Source organism: Trachurus trachurus (assembly GCF_905171665.1).
Source record: "Trachurus trachurus genome assembly, chromosome: 14".
NCBI classification, from domain to species: domain Eukaryota; kingdom Metazoa; phylum Chordata; class Actinopteri; order Carangiformes; family Carangidae; genus Trachurus; species Trachurus trachurus.
Genome location: NC_139903.1, coordinates 7,923,410 through 7,946,737, shown reverse-complemented (window position 1 = coordinate 7,946,737; position 23,328 = coordinate 7,923,410). Strand labels below are relative to the sequence as shown.

General features: G+C 42.6%; 1 protein-coding gene across 3 annotated transcripts; it reads left to right on the top strand.

Moving 5' to 3' along the window:
- The first annotated feature begins 1,452 nt into the window (after positions 1-1,452).
- uimc1 (ubiquitin interaction motif containing 1) lies at positions 1,453-21,545 on the top strand. 3 transcript variants are annotated; one of them, XM_083986240.1, is made up of 23 exons: positions 1,453-1,510; positions 1,828-1,934; positions 2,819-2,961; positions 3,684-3,768; positions 3,899-4,017; positions 5,064-5,247; positions 5,399-5,562; positions 6,258-6,914; positions 7,789-7,852; positions 7,955-8,064; positions 8,192-8,286; positions 9,768-10,050; positions 11,430-11,534; positions 11,729-11,784; positions 11,923-12,146; positions 12,804-12,877; positions 13,605-13,761; positions 14,285-14,572; positions 16,674-16,740; positions 16,836-16,971; positions 17,133-17,181; positions 18,129-18,162; positions 20,557-21,545. In XM_083986240.1, the coding sequence occupies exons 3-23, from the start codon at positions 2,839-2,841 to the stop codon at positions 20,762-20,764; spliced, it is 3,282 nt and encodes a 1,093-aa protein (XP_083842366.1). In that variant the 5' UTR covers positions 1,453-1,510; positions 1,828-1,934; positions 2,819-2,838; the 3' UTR covers positions 20,765-21,545. The 3 variants fall into 3 exon arrangements, with proteins under 3 accessions (XP_083842366.1, XP_083842367.1, XP_083842365.1); XM_083986241.1 differs by having other exon boundaries at positions 1,828-1,943; positions 16,836-16,941; XM_083986239.1 differs by having other exon boundaries at positions 1,828-1,943.
- Positions 21,546-23,328: the final 1,783 nt, after the last annotated feature.

Here is a 23,328-nt window from a genome sequence, read left to right as displayed (position 1 = left end):
TCCGCCTGTCACGCGGAAGACCGGGGTTCGATTCCCCGACGGGGAGAACTTTTTTTTTTTTCCCCCTCTGTTTTATGACAAACCCTAACTAACCCTAATAAAGAGCATTTACTGCCAACCTGCTGTCGAGGACCAGGAACAGTAGAGCTTAACTCTCTTAACTTTTATCATTAATTCTCTATGGTAGTTCTTATCACTACGGATGTAATATATTTTTGGCCACAAGCGGGTTTTGGGGGCGCTGTTTCCACATTTTGGTAAGAGTGACTCCCTTACAAATACAGGGTGAAGAGTGAGAGAGCAGCGCCAGCATCGAAGAAAGTGATCATCCGATATATTTTACCAACAACTAACAATTTTAACAACAACAACAAAATGTCAAACGTAAGTCGGGCCTATTAGTCCAGTCATTTTATGAAAAAAGGTTGAACAAATTGCAACAGAAGCAAACGCAACTGATTTTGTATCCTCAGCATGTCCTGAAGGAAAAAAAGCCCCCGAAGAATCAAAAATATAACGTGAATAGGATAACATTTTTACCTTTAGATATCACCATGAAAATTACTTAGTTGAACATTAAGACAAACAAAAAATGTATTGCAAGTTTTTTGAGATTCTTTGTTCATTAACGTGTTCAAAGCCTCTCTGAGTATCACTCACATAATATTTCTATAGGACTACCCAGCTAATTGACATGACGACTGAAACTTCTGCTGCTGCTGCTGCTGCTGCTACTAACCGTACTAGGCTGCAGAGCGATGCCGTCCTCCGTTGACTCTTCCCCGGTCTGCACCGACAACAACTTGACAGCCAATTTTTGTCTTGTCCGACCTGCTCCATCTCTGCTCAGAGGCACGTTTCAACCGGTTTCAACCAGTTAATATAATACATCCATGGTTTCAACACGTTAATTAATAGACCTGAGGCAGGACAGACTCTGCAGTGAGTAGTATTTATTTTAGCAAATTTGTCCTTTTTTAAAAAAAAATATTATTTGCAAATGTTTTAAATGCTTTGGTTGAATAAAGCTCGTTAAACACTACTTGTGTTTCTGTAGTATCAAGTTACACTGCAAAAATATTGACCTATAATAAAAAAAAAAGAAGAAGATTTGGTTTAATTTCATCCAAGTGCGCGTCCAACGAAAGTTCAGACGTTGAAACGTTCAGGTCAGGAGGTGAAAATCGTTCTTTTCCAATCCACTCGTTGAATAATCGATCGATCAGTAGATCAGCAGTGACAGAATTGGACTGTACATGTCTTACTGTACTTTTCGCCTTCCTCGTTAGTATAGTGGACAGTATCTCCGCCTGTCACGCGGAAGACCGGGGTTCGATTCCCCGACGGGGAGTTCTTTTTTCTGCAGTCTGTGAAGGCACCACACCACACGTTTCCTTTAACCGACCGCCTGTGAAGGCGGCGCGTAGTCGTTACGTATTTTACGTCGTCGTCACGTGTTTGCGTGAAGAGAAACAAACATGGCGCCGCGAAATTGAGCAAAACCTTCAACGTGAGTGTTTATAATCTCTAAATTTTGTTTTTGTTTGTAGCTGCCGGTGAAATCATTAAACCAAACACACGACGTTGTCTTTTCGTTACCGATGTGGTTATTAAAACACTTCAGTAAAAAAAAAAAACGGATGTTTGTCACAGTTTTTAAGTGACTCGTAGCAGTTTGTTTCGATGTTTTCGCGCTGTTTTGGTTCAGTCCAACGTGAGATTGAGACTCTAAATGTGAGCTGGACTTGTGGTTATTTGGTTTAATCACCAGATTAAGCTCTTTTTTTCTCTCTCTCTCTCTCTCTCTCCTTTTACTTTGTAACACAGAGGTGAGTTTGTTTTGGTTCCCACACTTCTTCAGCCGCCGGGCAGATGAGAGGAAGAGGAGGACAGGCTGCGTCATCATTACCATCATCATCATCTACACCGCCCAGGTAACCAAGGTAACTACTGCTGAGAGTAACCATGGCACCTGTTAATTTAACTGTTTAATGATAACTATTCTGGTAGAAGTCCTCTGTGAACTACTGATGTACAGTGCCTTGCACAAGTATTCGTACCCCTTGAATTTATCCACATTTTACCACTTTACAGATACAAACATTAAAGGGATAGTTCAACATGTAGTGAGATCCTCCTCTCACCATAACCCCTATAATCATAGCAGTAGGTTCATTACCTTTAATTATTGGTGCATGTTGTTTTGAGATCCGCGGGGCGGAGACACGAGCTGCTCAGCGAATACAATGGAGGTGAATGGTATTTTCGCCTTTCCCCTCACCGAACTCATCAAATACACAATCTAACAACTCTAAAACGCTCTCGTGGACAAGTTGTGGCCTGCACATTCACCACGCTATGAGATAAGCCCTACAGACCTAAATCCTGTTGAGAGTCTATGGCGAGACTTGAGAAAACTGCTGTTCACAGACACTCTCCAGCCAATCTGACTGAACTGGAGCTATTTTACATAGAAGAATGGGCAACAACTGCAGTGTGTAGATGTGCAAAGCTGGTAGAGACACACCCCAAAAGACTTGCAGCTGTAACTGCAGCGAAAGGTGGTTCAACAAAGTATTGACTCGGGGGAGGTGGCTGAATACATATGCATCCCACACTTTTTAGATTTTTATTTGTAAAAAAAAATCTTGAACACATGTATCATTTTCCTTCCACTTCACAATTATGCGCCAGTGGCATAGTACAGTAGGTGTCAGAATTATTGATGCAAGATGGGGAAAAAACATCAGAAATTTGCTCTTTTTTGGGTTTAAAATGTGACTCATGAATCTTTTGTTGTGTCTCTGTGGGTTTAAAGTCCCTCAGGGAAAGACCAGGATGCCTCTGAGGAAGCAAGTCACCCAGGATGAGAGCGACATTATTCCCTCTGAAAGCCAACAATACAACAACAACAACAGCAACACACAGGAGCACGAAGCTGTCGATGACGAAGACAACAAGGTAGACGACCTGCGTTTGCTCTAAGGGCGTATCGGACTTGTAGCTCAGTGATTTGCCACATTGTCCTAAATTTCAAACTAGTAGTTAAAGCAGAAGTAAGCGATATTTTTGTGTTAATATAAGTCTTAAATAGTTATATCTTCCGACAGCAATCACTTACATAGAGTGTTTGGACCGAAACACGGGTCTGTCAGTCACTCTGCTCTGCTCTGAGCCGAGGAGAAAACTTTTCTTGTATCCTACAAGTTTTATCCAATGAGGAGAGAGAACGGCATGAAGGGCTGTGTGTGCAGCCAAGGGATGCGCCTGAATGTGGTGACGTAGGTACGAGGACCAATAGATCCATGACGAGGGCGGGGACTGCTACCTCCATCGGCTGACAAGAAGTCATGGTGCGTTCAAGGCAACTCGTAACTCGTGTTTTTCCGACCTGTGAAGTCGTACCAGTTCGATCTGGTACGAGTGGCCGTTATAGTGACTTTCACAGGTAAAACACGAGTGGGTTGCCTGGAACGCTACAAAGTCGTAAGTCGTGACTTGAAGCTGTAATTTACGGTTTCAAAAGCCTGCCTGGATCGCAGCATTAGCCAAAACGACCAGATCGCTTACTTCTGCTTTAAATGAAGAGTGAATTTAGTTTCTGCAGGATTTCCTATAGTTTAATTTTAAAAAAACAACGGTTTTTGCGTGTGTCTTTACCTTTTGTTTGTTTGTTTCTTCAGGATGAGTTCTCGTCATCGCTTCTGTCACCTTCTGCAGTGCGACACAAACGCAAGAGAGAGAGGGAAAACCAGTCCAAAGAGAAAGGTACGCAGCTCACAAAACCAGAATTTTTATTTATTTTGTGCTGTTAAATGTCAGAACAAGATCACACAGACAGTTAAAACGACCCAGAGTACTTCTGCCTGACTGACAGTGTCTCTGTTGTTGTTTTCAGAGATGACAGAGGAGGAGATGATGGACTTGGCCCTGCGTCTGAGCGAACAGGAAGCCAGCGACAGGGAGCTCAGACTGCAGCAGGAAGAAGAAGCCATGATGAAAGCCATTCAGGAGAGCGTGAGTACAGAGTCACGGTATCATGATATTTATTTCTTCAGAACAGAGGTCGAGGCCGGGTTGAGAACCTCTTACATGTAGATGGATTAATGCTGTCCTTTATAATCGCTGCTGCAATAAATGTACATATTAAAACCCTTAGGAATCTGAGCCTATTTAGTTTTTGAATAGTTTGGATTTTTGGCTTTATAAACCACATAAAAAAGTGTTTAACATGCCATCTATAATGATCTGATTATTATTTTTTCCTTTTAACCGACTTTATTAACGATCCACGTCAGACGTTTCTGTTGTATTCATCGGCTGATTCGACCACCTTTTCCCAGATATATGGAAAGAAATGCGACGGCTGCCGCTCCCATCCCATTCCCTGGATAAATATGTTTTGTGCCATCAAATTAAAACCATGATACGTATCTCCGGTTTTACATGGTCTAGCCAAGTCAAACAAAAACTGGGAGAGAGTTTCAAAACTGCACTTTCGACTGAAGACGTCATGTGATCTGATAACGTCTGCGTGATGACGGATCCCAGAGAGTTAATGTGAAATATACATTAAATGAACTCATTACTGTGTTGTTCCAAAAATAACGTAAAACTGTCTAAAGAGAACTTCTCCAAAGCATGAATGGGGCGGGGGATGTGTTAGTGTTTGGTGTGATAACATGTCTGTCAGATTGTAGCAGCTGAAAATGTCCTGGATAATTATTTCAAGAAAAGAGTGGGAACCCTGATCTGTATGGAGTGTAGTTGTGTCTACAATGTTTTTAAAATTATCTGAGATTTTACAGCAGCAAAAAAAGAACATCCAAAGTTGGATGCAACTAGGGGTGGGCGATGTGACGATTTTAGATCGTGATAAAATTGAAATCGTGATTTTATTTTTTAAAAATCGTGATATGATATTTTTGCCATATCGCCCACCCCTAGATGCAACCTTAATAAAGGAAAACATTTCAAGATGAAAGTTCTTGGATTACAGCAGCTTTATGAAAGCAGCTGGAGAAAAGCATCTTTCTCATGTTGTTGTTGTTGTTCTCTTTCAGATGGTCGGTCAGTCTGAGTCGTGCCCTGCTTCTCAGAGTCAGAGCCTCCTCGGTGACGGTGACGCCTCACTCAGGCTCTGCTCTCGACGGAAGCTCCTCTACCCCAACGGGAGGCCGGCGTTGCCGACCGTTGATCAGCGAGCGTCGCAGGACGTCTGCACGTCTGAGACGGACCTGAGCCGAGGTGAGTCGTGTGTGTGTTGTTGTTTAAAAGGAAAACACATCAAAGAAGTTCGAGAAGGAGATAAATCAATGTCAATCCACGGCAAGGAACCAAACATGATGAAGCTCCCATTAAAAAACATGGCTGTGTGTTTTTTGTTTTTTTCCCCCAGGAGTAAAAGGAAGCGGAGATGAAAATAATATCTGGAATAAAAAGCGGAAAAGGAAAGAACTAAGTCCTCTGCTGGAGATGCCGGACATGTCCCAGACTCAGAAACCGTCTCAGGCGTCGCCGTGCAGCTCCGAGGTTCTGTCCCTGCGTCTGGACTCTCCACAGGTCTGAAACATTTGAAACATCTGAAACATCTGAAACATCTGCCACGGCTCTCTGCTTCACACTCTAATGGTTATTATTGTCATTGATCAGTCAGTTGATTCTTTACACGGTGTTCGCCAGTCAAAAATAGTCCATTGTGATCGTGCTAATGACGATATTTAACAGAGAAAAGAAGCAAACCCTTTGACATTTGTCCTTAAAAGGATAGTTCACCCAAAATTCAAATTGCACTCATTATCTACTCACCCTCATGTCGACTAAGGGCTGGGAGAAGTTTCAGAGTTATCCGTGGCTTCTCTGAGTTACAGGGGGTCTCGGCGTAGCAGTGCATGTCCATATAACGGTTGCAAATGGATACCACTTTTCTTCGTAACAAAAAGACACACCAAAAAACATCCAAATACCTCCATGCTGCTCGTATGTAATGTCCGTCTTGTATTGAAGCCCCGAAAAGTCTATATTTCAAACTTGTTTGTGGCAGAAGAACAGGTGCTGATTATAGAAAATTATTAAAAATATAAGCACAGCATTCAAAAATTGATAAAGTTTGACAAGATTGTGTGACAAAAAGCATCAAATCCTTGTTTTAAAAGCTGGAAATGTTTTACTTTTGCGATTATAAATCTTTCTAATGAACAGTTGATACATTTATTGACTATGTTATGTGTATATTTCTTTTCTCCTCCATGAACCAGAGCTCTGATTCGACCCAGATCGACGACGGCGACCCCCCTAAATCCCCCGTCTTCCCTCTGACCGGCTGCAGAGCCGAGGTCCAGGTCCCTCGGTTGAGCCAGGACGTGTTGGAGACCTGCAGGTCCTCGGGCTTCGTGCGCTGCTCTCAGGACACGTGGGCCTCCTCCACTCAGGTGTCGCCTCCCGCTCAACCAAAGAGCCCGACTTTTCCCAGAAGTAACCCCACGTCGTGTCCCAAAAGTCCGGTCCTCTCTGAGGCGGATCAGGATCAGGATCGGGATCAGGATCGGGATCAGGATCAGGATCGGGATCAGGATCGGGATCAGGATCAGGGGGACGAGGAGGAGGAGGAGACGGATCTGGGTCCTGAGTATTTGAAAAGTCCCGTGTTCGACAGGACTCAGCGCGACGCGGCTTCAAGTGCCTGTAAATCCCACTCGGGGTTCACGTCCTCCTCTCAGGACAGTTCAACCTCCGTCAGGTCCTCGTCCTGTCGGCCGCAGAGCCCCGTCTTCCCACAGAGCCCCGCCGCCCCCCCACCAAAGAACCCCGACCCCCCGCAGACATCGACACCACCGAGGACTCATCTGGACCAGGACCCTAACCCTAACCCTCCTGCAGCCACAGAGCTGCAGGATCCTCAGAGTCTGAAGCAGGTGAGTTCAGGTGTCTCGGGGGTTATTACAGTAAACTAAAACTAAGACTCGCAGTGAAAAAATGATTTGGTTAACGGAAATAAAAATAGAAATTACAATTTTTTTTCCAAAAACGAGAACTAAATAAAAAATGAACAATGCTAAACTAATTAAAACTAAAGTAGAGTCAGATAACATCAGCTTATTAGTTGTAGTTTTCATAGAGATGTCTAAAGCTGCAGGAAGAAAACGCCACAGCTCAGTATGGGACGAACTAATGAAAATCCAAGTCTTCTGTAGTCCATTGGTGGGGTGTCATGGCCCAGACATGCCCCTTTTTTCTTTATTATTATAATTATTTTTTTCCACATTCAGTTTTGGGTAACTTAACCTTTTAAAAAAAAAAAAAAAAAAAAAACCTCTGGCAGTTCACCACTTTTCACTTTTGTACCATTTCAAGCTCTTCATTGGACTTGAACTCCTTGAGTTTCAATTAAAAAACTGGAAAAATGTTGGGGTTTCTAAAACCTCTGACCATTAGTGTATAAATAAAGGTTATTACAATAATTTTTATGATAAATGCAAAGCAGAAAATGTTTGTTTTTTTAATAAATCAATCAAGCATTATTTCTCTCTTTTCATCGATTGTTTAGGTTTAGTTATTTTATTTCAACGATTGAATCAGTTTGTTGTCACAAGTTTACTGTGATTTCAAACTCTTTATTTATTTATTTGTTTATTTCACATGCATGTCACACATGGCCGAAAGGGAAAGCGGGAGAAGCAAAAGCTTATCTAGTCCCGCCCCCACTTTTAATTATGTTGGAGTTTAAACTCTAATAAAACTCGTAGTTGAAGAGTTGAACCTGTTTTTCTTCTGTTGTCTCTGCTCTAGGACGATGAGGCCGAGCAGAAACCAGACAGCAGGTGGAACAACGTCGCCTCTTCTTCTCAGTCAGGTACCGTCGATCCTAACTCACTGCTGCTTTTTGCCTTTTGACGTCAGAGGTCACATCGCTGACTCTGATTCTCTGGCTCTGGTTCCTGTTTTATTGTTATAGATGAAACTCAGGATCTCCATGAAACAACATCTAAGGAGTGGAACTTGTCGCAGGCGGAGCTGACCAGCGACATGACGCTGCACTGGTCCGAAGAGGACGAGGACGTCACGGTACAGAGAGCCACGACAAGAGTTTTAATCCCTGATCATATATTCTACATTGTTTCTTTGTGTTTCCTCCTAATAAACGTTGCACCAGTCTCCGTGTCCTCACCGTTCCTGCCTCCGTCTGTTGCAGCCGGCCGGTTCTCCCAGCCCCGTCTTCCCGGAGGAGAAAGCTCCTCCTCAGGCCGACCGTCTGAACCACGTGACTACGACTCGCTCCAACTGCAGGTAAAAGAAAAAAAACAAAACAAAGCTGAGTTCAAAGTTCAAAGTTATCTTTATTGTCCCGGTTGGGAAATTGATTTGCAGCCAGGATGTCCAAAATACATAAAAACATACAATACCAATACACATAAAACACACACACAGAGCAATCAACCTCTGTTAGGAAAAACAGCACATAAAGCAACACATAAGAACACATATTGGGCAGAGTAATTAATTTCCAAGTGCATACAGAGACAAAGTGCATTCAAGTGCATTCAAACGAGGTAGGATAAAACAGACTGTGTGGTCAAGACAGCTGTCAATTGCTTGAGGATTTTTTTCCCAAAATGTCTTTATTCAGTTTGTGCAACGGTACAGAAAAGTACATGAGTTTGACATTACATCAGAGCGTCTGCATTGGAGTGAAAGAAAACCCCGACATGAATCCCACTCTCCCTACTGACAACCAATGTCAGATGTAGTCACAGTAAACAACTAAGTGTGACTGTGACATAGCAACATGAGTGAATAATTAAAGTACAGTAAGACAAAATACAGTGAAATATTAGAATGATAAAGAAGAAGGGAAGAAAAAAAAGGAAATAAATAAAAAAATAAATAAGATAAACATCAAACACATTTGAACTGCCATGTGGAATGAAAGTTAAAACCTGAAGTTGACAGATGTTTCTGATGCTGCCTACACCGCTCACTCACACTGACAGATGAAAGCCAGAATAAAGCTTAATAAACCTCTCATTCACAACAAAGTTAAAAAAAAATAATAATAATATAATAATAATACAGCTGTTAAAATGAAATCTGCAGATCTCAAATGAATCACAACTGTTTGCAACACAGTGTAGCTCCACTATTCTTCACTGTTTTGTACAGAGGCTTCTCACTGCCACATCTCTCTCTCTGTGCTGCCGTAAAGCGTCCTGAGGTGTTTGCAGTCTCTAATTAACGAACACATTAGCTGTATCCTAATGTTATTATTTAACATTTATTCATAACAGTTACACATAAACTACAGTTTCAAGACAGGGCTTGTTTTACTAGGAGCACAGTGGCCCCCTAACTTCAAATTTTAGGAGCACAAGCAGAAAATTTAGGGGGCACACACAATAAATCGACTTTCAAAGCAAATATTTTATTTTATTTTTATTTTAATGTTTATTTAACAGGGACGATACATTCAACATTGCCACAACAAATGGGAAAATGTGATGCATATAAGACATAATTTGCAGTCTTCACATTTCCTTTTCATTTATGATCCTCACACACATCGGTCTGACACCTGTAATGACAGATTCCAGATTATCTGAGTCGCCTCTTCCTCGTTTCAATGGGTGTTAAACAAAAAACCCATTAAATTGACTGGTTGCACATACTCAAACGTTAGGGGCAAACTGGAGCCGTGCAAGACCAGGAACAGAAACAGCAACAAACATGAAAATGTAAATCACATTTGAACATTTGTGTTTTTTTGTTTCCAGTCTCGTCTCGTCGAACGACTCAAACCAACGCTCCGTCTCACTCGGACCTTCCTCCTCCTCTGCTGCTGCTTCCTCTTCCTCGCCTGCGTCCACCTCCAAGTCTCACCCTTCCACCTCTGGTCTCAAACCACCGGCCGCCGGCAGCAGCAGTCAGGAAGATGCCGCCGCCGCCGCCGGCAGGACGTCGGCCCCGCCCGGGGAGCCTGGGAACGGGCCGACGGTTCACTACTACTGGGGCGTTCCCTTCTGCCCCCGCGGCCTCGACCCCGACGCCTACACTCAGGTGAGTTGTTGTCTCAGTAGCTCGGTCTCCATTACAAATATTCACGAAATAAAAGCGATATTTCTAAAATTTCGAAGGAGTAAAATTTCTATTTGCAGTTTTTTTTCCATTGAAAGGTGTTTATGCGAATGAGCCGTAATTCTGTACAGCAGAAGGAGCTATTGTTTGGTTATTCACAGGGACATGACGGACAGTTATCAGACTGAACCTCACATATTTTATCAAAATTTTGATTATGTTAATCAAAATAGAAACGCTATAAAGTGTGAACGAAGAACAGACTTTTAACAGCAAGATCCCATAACTCTCATAACATCACGACCCGTCAGACTCGATTATAAGAAAGATGGACGTTCAAAACATTTTGCGTTTAGTGATTTAACAACTGTGGTTACGTGACGGGACAACTCCTATTTATTTATTTCATTCATTTATCGAGCATAAAAACAAAAAATAAAATAAAACTCATAAAAAATAATGACAATACTGTAACTCTTGAATGAAAGGGGGCAGAAAGAAGCAAACTTATATTGTCTACCCCTTGTTCTCAACACAGGCGGTGGAGAGGGAGAGCGAAGGGAAACGGAACCAGACCTCATCTCAATGTAGATTGAGATTCATTTTTTCGATCATTTCATTCATTTTTTCGTATTTGAGGCGTGGTTTACGAAAGCCCAAAGCTGTTTATTGGGCGCTACGATTGTCTATCAAATGTGTCTAGCCAATCGTATCAAGCATACCCGATGAGGTATGTAGAGCGACAGAAATCCGATGAGGAAAAAAATGCTAAACCTTTTTTCAAAATAAACTTGCGGTCTAAACTACTTTAAAACACTTTCTAATGCTGCATCGAACACTAAAGCATCTGCCGCCATGTTGGATCGACAAGCTATCAACAAAGTTTTTTCGGTGTGTCGTCATCGTCTTGCGTGTAAATGATGTGTAAATGCGAATTTAAAAAAGTGTTTCCATTACACTTTTGCGATACATTTTGATATCGACACATCTGGGAAAATGAGAAAAAAGTGCGTAAAAATGTTTCGGTGATATTTGAGAGGTTTTTAGAAACTTAGGTGTTTCCATTACCTGTTTTTTGTTTTTTTTTGTGATGTTTTGGTTTTATGCATTTCTAGGGGTGAATAGAAACACAGCTATTGTGTGAGACGTAATTTATCTCTAACTGAGGTCAGAGTCTAATCTGTGTGTGTGTGTGTGTGTGTGTGTGTGTGTGTGTGTGTGTGTGTGTGTGTGTGTGTGTGTGTGTGTGTGTGTGTGTGTGTGTGTGTGTGTGTGTGTGTGTGTGTGTGTGTGTGTGTGTGTGTGTGTGTGTGTGTGTGTGTGTGTGTGTGTGTGTGTTTGTGTATGTGTGCTCATCTCAGGTGATACTGGCGCAGATGCAGGTGTATGACCGGAGCGTGAAACAGGCTCAGAGGCGTCTGCTGAGGAAGAGCCTGTGGGGGGAGCCCGTCCTGCCGCAGCCGGAGGTAACGCAACGGGTTCAGGATGAAAACTAAAGCGTCAAGTCTGAAATCTGACGTTGTGTCTCTGTATGATATTTAGCTCCAGAGAGACACAACTGCACTGGACAAAATAAACTTTTAAACCCCCAAAACTCACACATTTGTTTGAAAGTTTATCACTGAACTAACTAAGCAATTATGATTTTTATTTTTCTCAGAAATCCCCTTCACCTGAGCCAGCAGCTGAATCTCCTCCACACCAGGTGACACGCAGGTAAAACTTTAAAAGAGGTTAAAGAACCCCATCAACATCTCCTACCTGTAAAATGTTACTGTGATGTATTTAATTAACTTAACTATCAGCTGAACTGTTTTCCTATTGAACCTTTTATTTATCGCAACGCCTTTTCAGACGAGGTCTCCGGCTGAGAAGAAACAAACTGTGTGAACCAGCTGATGCTTCTCCAGCTGCTGAGGAGGAAGATGAGGAGGAAGAGAAGAAGGACAGAGGAGAGGAGGAGGATGTGGAGGAAGTGGTGGAGGAGGAGGAGAAGAGCGAGGGAGTGAAGGAGGACAAGGTCGAAGAGGAGAAGAATGACGGACAGATTGAAAGTGATGACTGTGAGGTTTGTCCAGGTACTGAAGCTTCTCACTTTTCTACATTTGTCTTATAATTTCATTTTATTCCAGGAGATGTTTTCTGCTTTTTGCTGCAGGAAAAAACTACATTTCCCAGGATACCCTAAACAACATACAGAATTATCTCATGTTTATTTTGTACCGTTAAAGATCACATGTCACTCTGAATCTAGTTTTCCCGCTGTTGTTTTGCTGCGTTTTCAAAATAAAACAGTGCATACGTTCCAGTCTTGTACGTTTTTAAAATCTAGCTTTTTTCTAATTTACAAACAGATGCACCTCAAAAACTTAAATAAATGAAAAAATAGCTTGAAATAGTTGTTTTTTTTTACTCAAAAAGTGAAACTTTTTAAATGTTTTCATTTACCATGACTGGATTTTTATTTTTTTCATCAGCTGTCAGTCACAATGACCCAAATTAAAATAAAAAAAGGCTATTTGTAATGAATAAAACAAAACATTTCCATGACTAAATTATTTTGTGATGCACTTGTGTGATTGAACTTGGACCAAACATTTGTCATTTTATTTTCTTGATCAGATTTTGACATGTATATTAATAATTAATGATACTGATGTAAAAAAAAAACTCTGTTACAGGTTGAACTGACAATAGTCTGATCATGTATGTTTTCCTTATTTTTCTAATAACAGAAACTCAACTGAGCAACCACGATGATGACGATGACACACAAGATCTGACCATGGTCACTGACGCTGCAGACGAGGTGAGTTCATGAATCCTGGGAAAAAATTAGTTTTATGACCAAAAACTAAACTTGGCTGTTTGTGTGTGGCTGCACTCAAGCATTGTTTCTGTAACAACACCAGGGGGCGCCAACACGATGGTCTCTGCCATTTAAAAGAAAAAATCAGATCCATTGATATCAATAACATGAGAAAACATCAGATTAATATGGGATGTTTATATTAGATATGTCAATACATCAATATTAACACCTTATAAGTTCAAGCAGGTGAATATAATTTATTTATTTAATATAAACATCAGTGATTGAGTCAATTAACATACTTTATAATTATGCAGCAGACCATTACTACTATTTTAATCACCGCTGCTCCTGCTATTTCAATTTCTATTTATTTAGGAAAGAAGGGACAATGCATATTTATGGACATTTAAATGTAAATATGCCAGATTGTAGCCCCAAACTGATTTCCATCTGTAGCAGGTTGATGTAACGAGGAAGAGGACACATACACACAACAAATCAGCAGAGAAGAATCAGACAATAGATTATATAAAAATCGATCTACTAGTCTACTACTGATGTACACTATATATAATATAACCTGAGAACTGATGATAATTAGACATGCGTTCACCGAATATCTCATTTTGAAGAGCAGCACCACCAAGATGAAGATGGACGGATAATCTGAGGTCACATCGGTGTCATCGGTCTGGTATTTGTCGCTCTGGTCTCTTCACAGCTCCGTCCTGATGCTCCACGTCTCCCTGAGGTGACGCTGATTCTCCGAGATCCTCCCCCAGAGGCCGAGCAGCAGCCGCAGCAGCCGCAGCCGCAACCACAGCAGGAGGAGGAGGAGGAGGAGGAGGAGAAGATGGAGGTGGACGAGAATGTGGATGGTGAGGCTGCACACTTAAAAAAAAATCTCCTATTTTAGTCAATAACACATAGAAAACTCAGGGTTCCCACGCGTCCTGGAAAATCCGGAAAACTTGGAAAATGGTTCACCAATTTTCCAGTCATGGAAAACACATGGAAAATGAGAAAAAAAAGTCAAATGTCCTGGAAAAGCTTGAGTTGTCCTGGAAAATGATTTATCACAGCTACCAGAGCTCCATTTGACTTTTTCAGACCCTTCTAAAGATTACGTTTCCAAAAAAAAAAAAATGTTTCTGCTGTTCTATGATAAATTTGTCATAATTTCTAAACATTTAAGAGATTATTTCATAAATTAGAGCCATAGACTGCACATTTTTAAATCAGATTTCTGGGAGAGAGAATGAGAGAGAGGAATAAACATGGAAACAAACTGATTGCATGAATGGGACGGGGAATGAATCAGTGTATGGCGTGAAAACTAATGTCCGTCAGACTGTAGCAGCTGAAAATGTGGCTGAAAACTGAGTGTGTGATTGTTTGCAGCTACAGCGGGTGGAAAGTCGGATGGCGACGCCCCGATGTGTGATCGAATGGAGGAGGAGGCGGGAGGAGGAGGAGGAGCGGCTCACAGGGAGGATCCAGACGTGGAGGAGATAAAACACGGGCAACCTCCAAGGTCGACTTCTCCGGACTCGGCGGCCGTCGCTCCGAGCCCCGAGCCCCAGGTGGACTGTCCCATCTGTCAGGGCTCGTTCCCCGCGACCAAGATCGAGCTGCACGCCGCGTACTGCGACGGAGAGGTGGCGATGGTGGACGAGAGGCAGCCGGACGGTGAGAGGCTTTTATTTTGACACCTGCTGCTCATCAGGGTGACCATGAAATTTAGATACAGTAAATCCTCCAATAGCAGCTCAGGCTTTTATTTGCATCAACTGAACCGAACTGACGCGTCTTCTATCAGAGACAGGCTTTTATTTAATTTAGAACAAATCTTCTGCTCAGTGAAGATGAAACTCCTCTCCACTGGTTCTGTTGTTCCCGTTTAAAATAGTCATTTACTAGTTTAATCAGCACTAGAGGCGCCGAAAATAATCGTTTCGAAGATGCATCGAGTTTCATAATGGGACGGTTCTGAATCGATGCAGTTATGTCACATAATCGATTTTTTTGAATTCAAATAATTCATTCAAGTTTGATGATGTCGTTCACACACAGAGACTTCACAGTGATTTATTTTATTTTAAAGCACAATGCCAAGATTTACGTTTTGTTTTTGAGAAGTTAACAAGTGCACCTTTAAGTAGACTGGCCCTTCTTTGTGTGTTCAGACTCCCAAGGAAGCTGCTGTATTGTGGAAATGCATTTAAATTATATTTTCTATTTAATTTAATGAAAAAAAAGGAGAAAAGGTGTTTGCGCTCTTGCTCACTGTCCAAAAAAAATCCTATTTTCAGGTGCGTAGGCCAACAAACTTTTGAGAGCAACAGGAGGAAAAGGCTCACACACTGATCAAAAACGGCAATGTCCACCAGAGATTAACGGATGCAACAAAGATTTATTGGTCCAACAAAAAAGTGCAACCATGGTGATAAAATAAAATAACTTATTCTTAAATAATCTTACTTATTTTTGTTTCTTTATTTTATTTTATCACCATGGTTGCACTTTTTTGTTGTTTGATGGACCATTAAATCTTTGTTGCATCCGTTAATCTCTGGAGGACATTTCCTTTTTCCTTTTTCCAGCCTTTTCCTCCTGTTGCTCTCTATTTAATTGTATGGAAATAAAAAGTTATCATATGTATCTGACTGTGTGGCAACAGAGAAAATTGAGGATGTTATGCATCGAAATGCATCATATCATCTAATCTAATCGAACCGAATCTTATACCCCTTTCCCACTGGCCAAAAAACCCGTTTAAACCCGCTAACAATCGGCTTTTGGTGGCAGTGGGAAAGGCGCACCGAGCCGCGTTGACCCGCGTCGACGCGGGTCAAACGACTCGGCAAGCGACGCGGGTTAAAATCGCCTTTAATCGGCTCGGCTCGGCTTGGCTTGCAGTGGGAACGCCAGACCCGCGTCAACCCGCTAATTTACGTGATGACACTGAACGTTACGTGACGCTACGTCATCGCGCCGGTCGCGTCTCATATCACGTACCAAAACAAAGCTCTGCTCCGCTCTGCTCTCATCCGAGACTGGGATCAAAACATCAGAGAACACTGACCAAAAACGATAGAAAAAAAGAAAAGAAAAGAAGCAACAGTCTGTTTAACTGACGTGTTGTGCCGCGGAGGTCCGTCATCCGGCCGCAGCAGACTCTCTGTCCTCCGCGGTCCTGGTGCTCCAGGTCAGCCAGCCAGAGAGTCTGCCTCGGCGGACGGACACTCCGCGGCGGGCGGCTGTGGCATGACTGTGTGTGTCTCTTGCACCGCGGATGAGAGCGGGGCGACTGGTTTATGCTCTGTCTGATCCCCCAGCGGGGGGGCAGACTCGGCTCATTTTGGTCAATGGGAAAGGGGCCAAATGCCGATTGTTAGCGGGTCGACCCGCGTTTAAAAAACCCGCGTCGACCCGCTAATTTTAGTGGGAAAACGGCTTTAGAGTGAATTGTGTGGCCAGTGAAGTTGCACGCCACTAATCTGCACCAGTTAAACCGTTCTCAATGGGCCGAACAACACGGCCAGGAGCTCTGGGTTCAGCACGAAAACATTCATGATTTTCGGTCCCGTTGAGAACTGTAGCAGGAATGAAGCAGTTTAGAAAGTGCTCAAACGGGCGATCGTGGGCTTTGAGAGGTTTAGTACATTCACAAGAACTTGTAGAAAATAGAAACAGACCCGACTTCTAACTGAGACTCTGCTTTTATTTGAGAATTTACAGTCGTTGCTTACCATGATGACTCCCTGCTCTCTCTCTCTCTACGTCACAGTGTCACAGCGGCTCCGCAGGAAGAGACCGAGGAGACCAGAGGGAGCGGCCGAGGAGACGGTCGACGAGTAAGAAACTCCAAGAAGCCGCCATGTTTTCACCTGCACGTGTTTTTACACCTGCGTTTGACTCTCTAACTTTGGCCCCGTTGTCGTCTCCACAGGAACCAGGAGAAGTGTTACGTGTGTCAGAAAGCCGTTCCTCTCAGAGACTACAGCCGACACACCGAGCTCTGCATCCGCCGCCAACGACCGTCCAAGAGCAACGCCGTACGTCTGAGAAACAGCACCGCCACATCTGTGAGCTTTTATTTTGAAAAACTGAGAGAAACATTTCATACAAAACGATAAAGAAGTACAACATTTCTTGTTATTTTAAAACTTTCTGTTAATGACGGATATGTATTTAATCATAATATATGAAGTATAATTAATATAATAACTGTTCTCTCCGTGTGCAGAGAGGAAACCTGCTGTCGGCTCTGGAACATACTGAAAACAGAGACTCAGGTGAGTCTTTCACTGCAACTACTAAGAAACAGTCCCTGTTAGACCACCCGTCCTCCTTTATACGGGTTATTTTAGTCACAATTTGATTAAATACAAAACTATATAAGAACATACTGGTGTATAATATCCACTGAAATATTTAGAGTCAGTTTTTTTGCCGTACAGGGATGGAAATAACAGCGTTAGAAATTAAACAGCGTTAGAAATAAACAGCATTACTAACGGTGCGTTCACACTGGGCGCAAGTAAAATATTCGCCTCGCTCTACTCGCTCGAGTTTGCCTGCTGGAATATTTGTTTTTACTCGCGGCATTCGCGCAAATATTTCGCTTGAGTTCAATATCTTGAACTCGTGCGAACGGGTGAATTTCGCTGCATTTGCGTCGCGCCATTCGCGTAATTCGCGCCGCCGGCACAAATTCGCGTCCGTACATTGACTTTGTATGTAAGCTTATCGCGTGAAAAATTCGCCTCGCGCCCAGTGTGAACACGCCGTAACGGTGCTACTGTCAAATCAAATCAAATCAGTTTCTGCTCCCCCGTTATAACGCCGTTACCATTACTGACAATGAAATGTGTTGTTACTCGGCGCCATTACTGTACTTGACTCACACATCTGTAACACTGAATTTGATAGGTGTCTGTTGCATTGTCCCACATCAATGCAGATAGATAGATATAATAATAATAATGATTTATTCTAATAAGCGTCAATTTCATTCATTTAACATATTCAGTGTTGAGTTTCATTACATACAGTTGAATTTTAAAAGTAACATACTCAACACTGGACTCAAGTGAATGTTAACTGCAGTAAAATTTACCACAAAGTTCCTCTTGCCTGTATTAAACTGTCGGTGAGATTGATAGATCGATTGATTGATTGATTGATTGATTGATTGATTGATTGATTGATTGATTGTCGTGACATGTTGCTCTGTTCACAGAGGCCGGACCATCAGGATCCAGAGTAACGCAACAGTAAGACAGGATTTAACTGTTTTAACTTGCATCATGTTTTTATTTTGTATCTCTGAACATTAATCCATCAAAAAAATATGATAAAATGAGTAAAATCTTATGTAGTAGTAGTAAACCTTTATTTTACCAGGCAAGAATTGCTAAGAATACATTCTTATTAAGGCAATGGCCTGGTAGGAGGTGAAAGACCTCCTAAGGGGAAGGGAGAGGGGGAGTAACATTAAAATATAGACAATAAAAGCACATACAACAACAGTGACACAGAAGACGAAAGACTAAAGACAATAAGCCAACATAATGCAATGACATACCACAAAATGACAGTTAGTTTGACGTACAGTGACATACAACCAGTTATGTAAGGACAGAGACATTAAAAGTAAAAACAGTGATACTAGACAACCATAAATGAGACAGTAACAAAACAACAACAGTAACAGACGGTGTTAGTGAGGTTAGTGAGGTGACAGGATCAGAGAGAGCTCTGGCTGGGACAGCTGCAGGTAAACTTTATGGATTTAGTTATGACTTGTTTGAAGGAGTTGACAGAAGTAAGAGTTTGTAACTGTAGGGATTTTTGGAGTTGATTCCAGCTGTCGGCGGCAGCAACCTGGAAGGAGGAACGGCCCAGGGAAGAGTGCGCCCTTGGGGCATTTAACAGGATGAGAGGGGCAGAACGGGTGTTGTGTGTAGGGGGAGGGCGCAGATGCACAAGCTGGGTTAGGTAGGGAGGAGTAAGACCTAGGAGGGTTTTGAATACCAGCATCAGCCAGTGAATGTTGCGCCTGGTTTCCAAGGGGGGCCAGTTTGCCAGGGTGTAGAGGTCACAGTGATGGGTCCTGTACGGGGCGTTGGTAGCAAATCGAATGGCGGAGTGGTATAGCACGTTGAGCCGTTCCAGTGCCCCTTTGCAGGCAGATCTATATATGACGTCACCGTAATCAAAAAGTGGAAGTACAGTAAGCTGGACCAAGGAGCGTTTGGCAGTGGCAGTGAACGAAGAGCGGTTACGGTAAAGAAAGCTGAGTCTGGCTTTCACTTTTGACTGCAGAGAGGATAAGTGCTCAGCGAATGACAGGCTGCTATCTATCCAGACTCCCAGATATTTATAAGAGGATACCAGGTCAAGTTTATGGCCGTCAGCGGCCAGAATGGTACCATCTTGGACAGCGTGCTTACGACCAAACCACATGACCTTGGTTTTGCTGGAGTTTATGGATAGGCCGAGGGCAGAGAAACCAGACTGTACGGCTTGGAAGCTCTGTTGGAGTGTTTCCAGGGCGCTTGCATGGGAGGGGCCGGTGGCATAGAGCACTGTGTCGTCGGCATACAAGTGAATAGATGACTTGGCAGCTGATTTAACTATATCATTGATGTAAATTGAGAAAAGGACTGGGGCTAAGATTGAGCCCTGTGGAACACCTTTTAAGATAGACAGGGGTTGTGAAGAAATACAGTCAGATTTCACAAATTGGGTGCGTCCAGTGAGATAGTTCTCGAACCAGGCTAACGAGCTGTTTGAAGCACCGATGGAGTTGAGGCGAACCAACAGGTGTTTATGTACAACGTTGTCAAAGGCCTTAGCCAGGTCGATGAAGACGGCCACACAGTATTGCTTGGAGTCCAGAGCACTGATGATGTCATTAAGTACTTTGAGCGTCGCAGTCTCACAGCTGTGGCCTGCACGAAACCCAGATTGAAAATCAGACAAGATATTGTTGGTGTTCAGGAAGCGAACCAGCTGTTTGCAGATCAGTCTCTCCAGTACTTTTGCTATGCATGGTAAAATAGAAATAGGACGGTAGCAGTTGGGGTCAGCTTGATCTCCGCCTTTAAATAGGGGGCGTACTGAGGCCGTCTTCCAGGCAGATGGAAGTTCAGCTGACTGTATGGATAAGTTGCAAAGATAGGTGATGGGTTCTGCAATAATAGGGGCTGCAGCTTTAAGAAAAAAGGGGTCCAGACCGTCCGGCCCAGATGGTTTTTTGGGGTCAAGCTTGCTCAGGGTTTCAAAAACCTCCCTCACAGAGACATCCTGCAGGGAGAAGCTGTGGGCGGGGACTAGGTCAGGAGAGCTCAGAGGAGAGAGTTTAGGGGAGGGGTCCTGAGGTGTTACAGAAACAGGTGGAGTGGAAATTTGAACAAAATGCTGGTTAAAAATGTCAATCATACGTTTGTTATCAGATACAATGTTTCCATCCCACATGAGAGAGGAAGGAAGTTGGGATGGTGCAGTTTTACCCTCCATGTCTTTAACTGTCTTCCAAAACTTTCGTGGGTTAGAGCCACACACTTATTCTTATTCTTATTCTGAAAGGTAACTGGTAACTTCCTGTCCAAAGGGCGTTTGAGTAACAGATTCATGTTGTCGTCTGTCCGTTCCTCCACCTGTAGCGAGGTGATCGATCTGCGGGACGATGACGATGACGACGACGATGACGGTGAAGAGGCGGGCGGCAGCGGCAGCGTCCCGACGTTCAGGATCAGCAACTCCCCCATCAGGTCGTTCACGCCGATCTCCGAGGCGACCGACTGCCTCGTCGACTTCAGGAAGCAGCCGCCACAGCAGCGAACGAAGAGGCCGAACCAAAGACGAAGATGACGACGAGGAAGAAACGGAGAAAAGAAAAGAAAAAGAAAAAAGAACAGAAACCAGAGCCTTAACGGACGGAGAACGGGTCAGAAACGACGAGGCAGTTGGTCGTCGCTTCTGGACGTTCGTGCAGGTGAACAAACTCGAGCTGAGGTTCAAACTCAGGTGCAGAGGAAACCTGGTCCCGTGCCTCTGTAGGTTTTATATATTTACGTTTTTGTGGACGTCTCAGATGTTTCAGTCTCTACCTCTACACACACACACACACACACACACACACACGCGCGTTGAAGCGTCTCGTCTTCGTTACTGTAGCTTCGCTTCGACATTTGAACAACGAGGTGGCAGTGGTGTCACCGTCGCTGTGGGAACAAAACCACTGACATCATAAATATCTCAACAGCCAGTGGACGGATCACTGTGCTGCTTTCTTTTTCTGTCGTTGTTTTGTTTAATTGTTTTTTTTTTTATATATATATATATAAAAAAAGCAGAAGCTACCGACTGATTTCAGCCTCGTCTGTAAAAGACACTTGTTAACATGTCGATGCCAAACGAAGCAGCTAAACATTAAACATCCTAAATTAAATCATTTTAGATTTATCAGCTATAATCGGTGTAGAAACATTTAGCACATTTAGTTTGTAACACACTATAATGGAGCTGTGAGCAAATTAAAGCTGCAATCATTTAGTTGATAAATTGGATTCACCAGATTTGACAGAGTTAAAAAAAAAAATTAAATAAATAAGATACTAAGACATTTTTATTTTGTTAACAACTCTGGCGTCACATTAAAATTTATTAAATAATCCCAGCAGTGTTTCACTATTTATTTATTGTCTATTTATAGCATTAATACATTAATAAACACTTGGATCCTCTCACAGCTACATTCTAGTGTGTTGTAATATATATAAATACTGATTATATGTGATAAATACAGATTAGTTTCCATTAATGGTCATTTTTGTGCATTTACAGATAAAATTTAACTTTTAAACCACCAGACAAGCTAAATAAAGTGCGGTAGCCAATGAAAACAGTCATTGTGTCAAAGTCTGGATGCAGATCTGAGTCAATCTGAACGATTCCTCAACATCTCTTGTAATAAATTACTGGAGTCGATTTCATCATCAACCAGATTAGAAACGGACGAGGACGTCCGTCAGCTTCCTCCTGTGTCGGTGCAACGAACAAACGTGGATCTTGATGAATCATCTTTATATTTAAAATGTTGTAATTCTGTTAATCCCTGATGTTTTAGTGTAAACGCCTCCTTTAACCCCAGTGAACCTTAGAGAAACTGGATCCAGTGAACCAGGTTCTTTAAAGGGATAGTTCAACATTTTGGCAAATTGGCCCATTGCCGTAATCCCTATAGTCTTAGCAGTAGGTTCGTTACCTTTAATTGACGGTGCAAGCTATTTTTAGAACGGCGGAGCAGAGCCGCGAGCTGCTCAGAGCTACGCTACGGAGGCTAATGGGATTTCTTGGTTTCCCTCATCAAACTCATCAAATACACAATCCAACAACTCCAAAACGCTCTGGTGGACAAGTTGTGACCTGCACATTCACCACGCTATGAGATAATAACAGAACGTTACCAGACATCGTTGTTTTAGAGGGAAAAAAACGCTGATGCGTGTTGCCTTCAGGGACAGTTTTTGGTCAAGCAGTCTCTGTATTTACCTCTAAAACAACTCTGTCTGGTAACGTTCTGTTATTATCTCATAGCGTGGTGAATGTGCAGGTCACAACTTGTCCACCAGAGCGTTTTGGAGTTGTTGGATTGTGTATTTGATGAGTTTGATGAGGGAAACCAAGAAATCCCATTAGCCTCCGTAGCGTAGCTCTGAGCAGCTCGTGTCTCTGCTCCACCGTTCTAAAAACATCTTACACCAACAATTAAAGGTAACGAACCTACTGCTATGACTATAGGGATTATGGCAATGGGCCAATTTGCCAAAATGTTGAACTATCCCTTAAGATTCATTGCTGCACTTAAAATGTTTATTTACACCAAGACACAGAGAAACTCTCTCACTTCTCCACCGGTTTGAGCCGGCAGCTGCAGAACTGGATCAGAGACGACGATGGCGACGAGTCGGCGACACTGAAGGTTTCTGTTCTGTTGAGTCTTGTGTTTAGTTTCTGCTTGTCGTCGTCCTCCTGCGAACTGAGAATCTCAAGTTTCCCGTCACCTGGCAGGTTTGTAGTTTTTCTGCCACTGGAAGCTGAACAGACTTGAGCCAAGCCTTAACTCAGCTGTTTGTTTGTTTGTTTGTTTTTTTTTCACTGTGGGCCAGTTTTATATTAAAGTATTTTCTGCATCGACACTGAACTGATAAAAAAAAAACAAAAAAAAACAACTCCACCTGCTCCTCCTTCCTCCGTTCCTCTCTCTCCCTCCTCTTCATCTGTGGCCTCGACACTGTATCAGCACTTTAGACTCTTAGGGCCGTTTGCAGCTTGTTTGAATTAGCAGAAGTAAAAAAAAGTCACTGTGATGCACTGAACACATGTTGTCGGCCTCTTGTTTTCACATCTGAAACCATCAACTTCACTTTAAT

Bases quoted from the DNA above. Each gene is read 5' to 3' on its own strand.
- uimc1 (XM_083986240.1), top strand. From the start codon at position 2,839: ATGCCTCTGAGGAAGCAAGTCACCCAGGATGAGAGCGACATTATTCCC. The intron at 6,915-7,788 runs GTGAGTTCAGGT...TCTCTGCTCTAG, and splicing joins ATCCTCAGAGTCTGAAGCAG to GACGATGAGGCCGAGCAGAA. The intron at 17,182-18,128 runs GTGAGTCTTTCA...CTCTGTTCACAG, and splicing joins TACTGAAAACAGAGACTCAG to AGGCCGGACCATCAGGATCC.